The sequence below is a fragment of the Morone saxatilis genome, unplaced genomic scaffold (genome assembly GCF_004916995.1).
Source record: "Morone saxatilis isolate NCDOM2014 unplaced genomic scaffold, NCSU_SB_2.0 Contig23, whole genome shotgun sequence".
Lineage (NCBI taxonomy): Eukaryota > Metazoa > Chordata > Actinopteri > Moronidae > Morone > Morone saxatilis.
In genome coordinates this window covers 12,385,895-12,395,702 of record NW_023339796.1, presented here as the reverse complement: position 1 = coordinate 12,395,702, position 9,808 = coordinate 12,385,895, and the positions used below count along the sequence as shown (strand labels likewise).

Here is a 9,808-nt window from a genome sequence, read left to right as displayed (position 1 = left end):
AGGTTGTGAAGTAGCATCCAATCATGGAGTTGTTGTCTTCACACCACCATTGCTGTCATTGCCGTCAGCTGCTCTCGGAGGTCTCCTCTCCTCTCCAAAACAAACAGACCTAGTGATTTCAACCAGTAACAACACTGAATAAAGCAGTTTCACCTTGAAAATCAGTGTTTTGGGGAACCTGCTCGGCTGACGTACAACGTCCTGGACAGCCTGCAAGCAGAGCTGCTGCTAATGTTAGCTTAACTTGTTTCCCTAACAACATAATTGATTGATCCCATAATACCGGGACCAAATTATCCCCAGAGGTTTCCTCATCTCCAAAACAAACTGATCCAGTGGTTAAAACACATCCTCCTTTTCCAGAATGACCTGGCTCACCGTCCTGTTGAAGTCGCCCTGCAGAATTTTGAGTTTGGTGGCTACCTCCTCCTGTCTCACTCTGTATTTAAGGCCATCAACATCTTGTCAAAGGCAACTTTGATGTCCTTGACGTCCTTCTCCCAGGTCTCTCCAATCCTGTTGTGCACAGTGTCCCGGTTGAACTCTGCACTCCAGTTGCGATCAGCACTCTGGGTCAGATTCTGCTGCTTGCGCAGAGATGCTTCAAGCAGGTAGACCTTTTTTTTGTTTGTTTTGATTTCCGTCTCAATCTTTACTTTTTCTGACTTTTGCTGACTCTAGTCTAGAGCCTTCATTTTCCTTTTTCTGTTTTGGGCTCAGCTTATCATGACCTTGACTACTCAACCACCTTCAGTTATATTTTGGTGCCCTTCCAAGTTATCAAAGTTACATTTTGTTGATTCGAGCTTTCTGTGTGTCCTGTCTGAATTTTGGGTCCACTTTGAACTGAACAGACATCCCCCACACCTTTTCAGGCCCTTCACAATACCAACACAGTAACTCATGTCATGCAAATGCAGAAATACAAAAAATGGCTGTAATAAAAGATATTGTTGTGGTACTGGAAAACTGCTGTATTGTCTTTGAAGTACTAAAGTTGTTGTAGTAGCTGTGTTGTTGTTTTTGTTATTGTGTTGTCTGTAGCTAATAGTAGCTGAAGTATTGCTGCTCTCTGCATGTTAGCTTCGCAGCAGCAACTACTTGGTAACATTACCATCCTTGCTTAGCTACAAACCTACACTCCTCTCTTCCGTCACTGTAGTTTTTTAAAAAACGATCTAAACAGCTGTCTCTACCTAGTTTTTACTCCAATGTGTTTTGGATGTTTACAATGTTTGTTTTGCTAAAGCTATGAGAAAAGATACATCCATTTCCACACTGTATAAGTATGGTTATTGTTAGAGTTGTTGATATTGCATGTCCATTAATTTGGCAGGCAGAGCGTCTGAAGGAGCTGTAATTGGAGGGTGTACATGTTTGGCTGTTGAGCTCAAATATCAACATTGATTATCCTTCTCCAAAATCCCTGACCCCACCTTTAATCAAACAAACACAAGTGCTATTTATCATCAGCAAGCACAGCTATACACTAAATATGTAATAAATGTCTAAATCCACATTCAGCTCGAAATGACTGATACTCAGACTTCAGGTGGTCTTTCTGACAAATAATACGTAATAAAGACGTTAACATTAGTTAAATACGCCTGTGATTGTTGGTCGCTGCATAAATGTGTAGCTAATTCACTTTCCAGGTAACTTAGCAGTTATAGCTAACGTTAGTTATGGTTCATTGATTAACAATTGCAAATCAGTCTGTATCACCAGACACTTTTGTTTCCACTTTGCAATTAGTAACACTTTTTAGCAAATATTATTTATTTACACAATTACAGTTTCATCGCAAAATGATGTATTGACGCCAATATTACCTTTGCATACGTCTTTGCTGAAGTGAAGTGTTATTATTGATACTGTGTCACAATAATAAGTGTCAACAACTGTCAACATTAACAGATCCTAAGTTTATGCAAAGCTAGTGTTATGCTTGTGTATTTGCTGTTTGCTAGCTAATGCAGAATGTATGCTAACCAGCTAAAATTTTGACAGGAACATTGTGAGACGGCAACCTTCAAATTAACATTTTTATGACACTTTGCAAAAAATGATGACAATCATCAATGATACAGCCTACGTAACACTCACATTACATTCTAGTTTTCCACTTTTTAATACATTTGAAAGTAAAAGAGAAGGAACAATGCAGTGTTTGACAGTGATACACATACAGCGTTCAAACAATGGCTTCTGCTTTGGTACAGCAACACCGCTTGGACAAATATCACAAATATATCAATATATTAGGGGGCACATTTGGAGCATATTTAAATACTTGTTCCACTTAATACGATTAGCAAATTGACTTTGAGTCAGTGGAGAGACCCTTAAGTGGCAAAAAAGAATATTTAATGTTTTCTGTGGTCCTGCTATCAGAAAATAAAAATAAAAATACTACAAATATATGTATAAATGGAAATTATAGGCATCATTTTGTGGATATATAAAGAAGCTTTGATTGACATGATTTAAACAAACTAACTGTATCAATTAAGTTTGTAATAATAATGCATCAATAATGCATCCTTAGCATAATTGTATTCAGCCCCATCAGTTTGCCAAAATAAATGCTCCAACATATCACCATTATGTGCAAAAATGTCAAATTCACCCTAAATACTAATGTTCAAAATCAAACAGCTCTGCCTCCTTCTCTTTCCAGAAAGCAAAGCTGCGGTCAATGTATTTACAAATGTCTTCATTATTGAAGCAAGAGAAGTCTGTGTCACTGCCACTCTCATCTGGAGTAGCAGTTTGAACTATAACTTTGGGTACGAGTCTGGAATCTGACAGCAGCAGTGATGACGGCGATGGCGGACAGCGGCACGGTCTCGAGTCCCCAAAGAAGCGAACTTTGATGTCTTCGAAGCCGTCACTCCAATGTCGCCTCCCTGCTTGAATCTCCTGGAGAACGGCCTTGTGGAAGTCCCTCACCATCTCCCAGGGGAAACTGCCGACATGGTCAAAGACTTCGAAGCAGAGGAGGTGTCTCATCTTCCTCTCCTCAGGCGACAACTCCTGCTCTAAGATGTGGAAGTAGCCCAGCATGAAGAGGTCGAGGGTCAAGCTGTCGTGGCTCACTGAAACACCATCCACGCTTGGCAGGAATTGCTCTGGGGAGTAGGTTTCTCGAGGTGGTGGATTTTGTGAGGAGTTAGAAGAGGACAACGGGGACTTTTGAGCATCTTTAAGTTCTAGTTTAGTCTTCCAGGAGTTCAGCATTTTGTCCACAGCACCTCGTTGTTGGCAGAATTGAAACATGGAGGTCATCTTTTGTGGGGGCGATGCTCCCGCCACTCTCCCTGCTTCCTGTCCCTGTTTCTGCCTCGCTGCTCTCACTGAAATAGCATATGCAGATTTTTTCCAGTGGCTCAGGAAAAGCACCACTATACGTTCTTTCCTTAAACTGGTTGTCTCTATCACAGGTACAAGTTTTTTAGGAGGATCACAGTGGCTCACCTCACAGCTGAGGTCTGTGTTGGCATTCTGGTTGCTTACTCCTGAGGATCCAAACACTACCTGGCCCCCTTTCACAACCCCAGCAAAGGGATAAATCGCACCAATCTGACCCTCGAAGTTGGACCTGAGGTTTCTGACAGACACCCCAGATTGCTGGATCTCCCTTTCCACCCTCTCCCGCCGTACTCTGCTGTAGCTGTTAGTCTCCAAACGATGGCTAAATGCTGACACCATCCCTATATGAGGAATCCTGCATCCACTAGAGGTCTCACCATGTGCTGGCACTGTCTCTTGGTCCTGTTTCACCAATCCAAAATCAACTTCTAAACTATCTGTTACCCCCTGCAAACCCGTCATCTCCTCCATCATGCCTTCCACTATCTTCCTCTCACCCCCTTCTTCTGTGGTTTGTGTTAGATTAGCTACCAGCAGTGACATACTCTTAACAATCTCTGAGACACGACTGCACCACACTGGCAAAGTCTGTTGCATTTTCCCGTCGGAGTCCATCTTTTGTAGGACCTCTTTGTTAAGGGAAATGTTCACAATTGGATCAGGTAAAATCGACCTCAGCTCCTCCGTAAGCCGGGTCAGCTCCAGTTCATAGGCCTGGCAGCGCTTCTGCAGGGAAACGGTCTCGATCTGCTGCTGCAGGTACACCATGTCATCCTCTGTTAAGAGCTCACCAAAGGGCCCCAAGACTGCGTTGTGGGTTTGTGAGTATTTCCAGCCATCCACTGGTTGACAGCCATTAGTCATGTCCTGTTAGAGGGATGAAGAGGTGTGAGCAAACAATCTTGAGACAAGATGAGTTAGATGAGAAGACGTGGTGTTATGTGCTGGATTATTTTCTGGCCAGGAGAACCGATTTCTTTAAATTGTGTCATCATCATGAGGTTGGAAATGACTGCTACTATCCAACCTATCCAGGGACGTGGTGATTTTACACTTGTTTTTTGTATGCATTAAACAAACAATATGTTACTTGTTATTTGTAATCTATTCTATATACTTTATTTCAGTCTTTTTGCTAAACTAAGCTAACCAGCTGCTGTCTGGAGTTTCATACTGAGTGGATAGACATGAAAGGGGCATCAATCTTCTCGCCTAACTGTTGGAAAGAGACATCTTTTAAAATAAACTTTTCACAAAAAGAATAAAGAAGAGTTGACTGACATTTACTAAAGACTGGAAAATACAACAAACTAACTGGATTAAACAGATTTTTTTTATCAACCTCAACACTACGGGGGGAAATATATGCAAAATGAACTTCAAAAATTCCTTTTTCTTACGCATGTTTCTAGGTTCTGTTGTACAAAACTTGCTATTTACACACAGATACGAGGCTCAAGGTGTCTCTAGTATCTTTTGTGGTTTCTTTATACTTTGAATTCGAGTGGCATTTTTGTTGAGTCTGTTCATCTTGTATCTTATGTATCATTTTGCTGTATGAATTCTTGACTCTTGATATTCTGCTAGCATCAGATACATTCAGTATTATTCCTCCAAGTATCAGGTCAATCACCTTTAAACGCACTACACCTTTTCCCCCTTGACCGTGTGTGCTCTTTTGCAAAGGCCCTATTCTCACCCTGGTGGGCCCATCCTCTACTTTGAGAATATGATTGTACATTGATTTGTGCACATACATACAGCACTTACAGACTCACATATAGCACATATAGCACAGTAGTACAGTTGAGTACCTGTCTCCTCTGTTCCTCCTCATCCTGCAGCCTGATCTGCAGCTGCCGCACCATCACCTGTCGTTTCCACTCTGCTATGGGGTGGCCAGCTTCATCGTGAGTGGGCACCAGGGAGTCGATGTCAGCCAGGATCACATCGACGATTGGTACCTCCTCCAGCAACTCCTCGCTGTCAAGCTTCTGTTAGTGTTCAACAATGAAAGTGACACTGCTGTTTGAGAAAATATCACCAGTATCATACCTCACAGAAGTCTTTCTGATGTTCTTCATACATTCTTTATTTTATTCTCTGGAGTATTATGATTATCTGTGTACCAGTGGGACAGTTATACTGTATATTAAAAACAAAACAGTATTAATTAAGAGGCCATCAATGGTTTGTGCTTACCGTAGCTAATGGTTAATTAGCCAGAACAAGTGTAAAGAACTGTATCTATGCACTGGGCGTGTAACCTTTAGGAGGATCTACTGGTAGAAATGTAATACAGTATTCATAGGTATGTTTTCATCAGTCTATAATTATCTGAAAATACCTTAGAATTAGCAGTTTTGATCTACAGAGGGAGCGGGTCCTCTTCTAAGGAGGCCGCCATTTTTCTACAGTAGCCCAGAATGGACAAAGCAAACACCGGCTCTAGATAGGGGAGTTACGATCTGCAGCTAAATGTATATTTATGTACATGTACATGTATCATGTACAGCTTTTCTACAGTTTATTTTTGTATTACACCTCGTTTATTATTCCCCATTTATCCTGAAGGCAATAACGTCCAACTTTTACGGGATTTATCTTGACAGCAGTGCCAGCCGGCTCACCGTTTGTCCGGTGAAGACCGCGGTGAAGCCAGCGTGTCTCAGAGACTTAATAGACTTCATGTGAGACATCAGGGTGAGATCCCTCTCTGGAGGCCTCAGATGGTTGAATGATGTCACAACTGTAAACCAACATAATAAAGGCTAAAATTAGTCAATATGGCAATAGTCATATTAAAAGTACCAGTTATGTGTAAAATATATTTGATGTGTTTTTTAATATTGTGTTTAGTATTGGTTTACTTTTAGTTTCATTGATAAACTGTAGTAATTGTGGCTTTTCTTTGATATAAATAATCTAAAAAAAGGTAGACAACATAAAACAAAAGGATTTCCAGTATATACTCATATAATGAATAAATAAATGAACAGTTACAGTTACCAATACACAGTGCAGCCATATTCATCACCAAATAACATGGCTGACAACAGCAAATGCTATTTACATATATGACTGACGTGTGGTCTCTCTGTTTATCACCTGAGGAGGCCACTTGTACATGCTGGATGGAGCCTGGGGAGTGTTTCTTTGATGTGGCAGCAGGGGTCAGAGAGGAAGAGGTCACAGGAAGTGGAGAAGGGTGGCGAGGCAGGGGGAGCACTTCCTTCACTGGCTGCTGGGGACACACACACAAACAGCAGGGGTGAGCCATGCTTTAAAGGGACAGTTCAACATTTTCTCCCACTTAAGCTAATTCAGTGGTTGTCAAACTGTGGGGCGGGCCCCCCTGGTGGGGCATAGAGCCACTGCAGCTGGGGCGTGGATGAGCAGTGGAAAAAACATGGAGTGGAAAAATATGATTTATGTAGAGAAAATAAACAAAAAAATAAAGTGTTGCTGATAAATATTGTCAGCTTGGATCCTTTTTTATTAGGTTGGCTTCTGACGGGGGGCCAAAAAGAGTATATGCAAACAGTAGGAATGTAAAGATATATATCGTGATACAAATATGTGAAGATTCAATTTAGGGAGATGAAAAATTAATCGTGGTATCAAAGTGAAAAGACAGATCAGTTTTACTTTTACAAAGAAAATTAAATATGCAATGTTTTGAACAGTTTTTATCCTACCTCAAAAATAAAAGGATTCTGTGATTTATTTAACAGAATCCAGAAGAGATTTGAGTGTTGAGTGTATTATTACATCTCTAGCAAATAGCTTTTATTTATATGCTGATATTTTGTGATTTCTGTAAACTGACCCTTTAAAAGTACATGTCATCAGAATATAACAAACTCTGCTTTTAGCCATATACCTTTTTTCACAATGTATACTTTTGACCTGTCAGCAGGAAAAGCACAGGTGTATAAATGGTGGCTCCTTTCTAACAATTAGTGATGTTTATCAGTTAAACCTGTAGGTTAAAGTCTCCTACTGTGCCTGCACTGATGATTGGTCACCTTGCTGTTCTCCATGTTGGCTCTGCTCATTCACCTTCCGGAGATTCGAAGCAGCAGGAGTTCCTCTGTCTGAAAATGACAACACGAATATAAAGAAAGACCCCTCCAAAAGAGAAATGTGAGAATCACACAGCAGTGAGTATAAACGATTCAAAAGTAATCTACTAAGAGACTGAGACCCCCTTGATGGTGCACACACACACATGCTCAATGTAAAGAACAGAGGCCACAGCTTGTAGTACTTGGAACAAAAACAAGAAGTGGTGAAACAGGACCCTGGTCAGTGAAAGTAGCGTAGGCCACACAGAGTGCAGTACAAAGTGTGTTAGAGTTTAGAGAGACATGATATCCTGCTTCAGGTAACCCTACTGATTCACAGCTCCATGCCATTCAATAGCCCAACTACTACACGGACAATTACAATGTTTCTTACAATTAAATGCTCACTGCAGCGTAAGAAGTCAGATGACTGTTAGTGGTGGTTTTGTAAATACAACATACATCACCACAATTTAAAAGGATTTAAAGTACATTTAGCTTCTATCTTCATTCCAGCTGTGACTGGGGGAAGCTTGCAACAAATTTTTATGTTTTTATTGCCTTATTTAGTGCATTTACCAATCTGGTACCAATGATTTGTTTGGTTTGTAATATATTTGCAAATAAAATATGAAGCATCACAGATATTGTGGTATTTGCCATATATTTTTAGTCTTTGACAATTTTTATTGCTGCCTATCTTAGCCCAGACAACATTGAAAAGGAGATTGTATTTTATCTCAATTAGACTTTCCTGGTTAAAGAAAGATTCAATTTAAAAAAATACGAATTTCTCCTGTAATACCAGATCTTTCTTTCAAAATAATCATTATTCGATGTGATATATTTCCTCCATTCATCATAATCTAAATGCACATATATAATGCATGCAGTACTTACAATGTAGTCCAGAAACAGCAACAAGACAGTAGATAAATACTGGGAGGTTTCAAAAATAATAATAATAATAATAGAAAAACTATAAATAAAAAGGAATAAAGTCCAGAACGTGTTGTCTCTGTACTCAGCCAATACACAGTAAGACCAAGGAGCAGCATCACCTGGACCCAAACCTCAGATGGGGGGCCTTCTTAGTGTGCATAATTAAAGAAGTGGGATAGGATGACCTGCACCTGGAAGTATAGGACAATAGCTCTGTGAATGTATGTAGGAGACAACATACTGTAAACTCGTGGGGCAGGTCGTGTCTGTGCTTGAACACCTCCTCACATGTTCAGATGTGTGTGTCTGTGTGTTATGACACAAAATGACACTACATCCACAGCTGCTTGACCATGGCCTCCTGTGGCACGAGTTGTGGACTTGTGGCATAGAGAACTGGCTTTGGAGTAGCATGGAGTCTATTTATTTTAGGTTTTATTAATCATCCTGCCACCAGCTGTTTCATTATGTTGCTATAGCAACCCCTATTGGCACAGTCCCACTGCAGTTAAGCTAACGTTGTTACGTCCACCATTTTGTCAGAGCTATGACCAAGCATAAATACTGACACACACCTTTTTATCTATAACCCAAACACCCTTGTTGGAGTATTATATTTTATTTTGTTATATTATAGCTGTTTTGTGACTATTTATTTGAGTTTTATTGTTATTAATTTATTGCTAACCAAGTGTATTTTACCCTTTTTACTTTTATGGTCGTGAACCACACTATATCTATATGTTTATGTGTGTGTGATACTTTTCTTTGTTTCTTCATACGTTATATTCTGGAATGAGAGACAATCCAACTTATTTGAAAGTTAACGTAGTCTATACTTTTGTGAATCCAATTTCCTTGTTACTTTAATCAGGGGTGTGTCCAGAGGGGGGGCCTGGGGTGGCAATGGCGATGCCTAAATTCTGATTGGCCACCCCAAGTGCCACGTCATTATCCCTCTTCCACTCTGGTTGTAAAAGCAGGAGTGAAGATACTGGTATCATGCAAAACTTGCTGTGTTAACACATCCATTGGTACCAACCATGTTTTGCTTACATGTTGAGTAGGAATGCTTCAAAAACCTCTGACCTTAGGATATCTGAATGAAAATAAGCTCTATGGGTACCCACAAGTCTCCCCTTTGCAGACATGCCCACTTTATGCTAATCTCATGCAGTTTTTTTGCACGTGGTATAAACGTGTTATTTTCGCCTAATGTATTTGAGTATTTCTGCAGACTGGGGTCCCTAAACAGTATTGGAATTACATAATTTGGAAAAAACTGGAAAGCTGAGACACAAAATTCATGCCACCCCTGTAAGTCAGTGCCCCTCTTTTGTCCCTTAAGTAAAAAACACCCCTGTGTACTTATTAGTTTTTACAAAACATTTAGTTTAACTCTTTTTTATTGTATCTTATTCTTTTTA

The 9,808-nt window shown here is 40.1% G+C and overlaps 1 protein-coding gene across 1 annotated transcript; it reads right to left on the bottom strand.

Annotated features, from left to right (window-relative positions):
* Positions 1–2,637: 2,637 nt before the first annotated feature.
* Positions 2,638–6,652, bottom strand: espnlb (espin like b). Its single transcript, XM_035670419.1, has 7 exons — positions 6,481–6,652; positions 6,003–6,121; positions 5,433–5,450; positions 5,187–5,351; positions 3,870–4,239; positions 3,828–3,834; positions 2,638–3,736 (listed from the first exon to the last, which is right to left on the bottom strand). The coding sequence occupies exons 1-7, from the start codon at positions 6,650–6,652 to the stop codon at positions 2,638–2,640; spliced, it is 1,950 nt and encodes a 649-aa protein (XP_035526312.1).
* Between the last annotated feature and the right edge of the window lie 3,156 nt (positions 6,653–9,808).

Excerpts from the sequence above, each read along its gene's own strand:
- espnlb (XM_035670419.1), bottom strand. The coding sequence starts at position 6,652 with ATGGCTCACCCCTGCTGTTTGTGTGTGTGTCCCCAGCAGCCAGTGAAG. Across the intron at positions 6,122-6,480 it reads TGTACAAGTGGCCTCCTCAG|TTGTGACATCATTCAACCAT; the intron begins GTGATAAACAGA and ends GTTGGTTTACAG. Across the intron at positions 4,240-5,186 it reads AGGAGGAACAGAGGAGACAG|GACATGACTAATGGCTGTCA; the intron begins GTACTCAACTGT and ends TCCCTCTAACAG.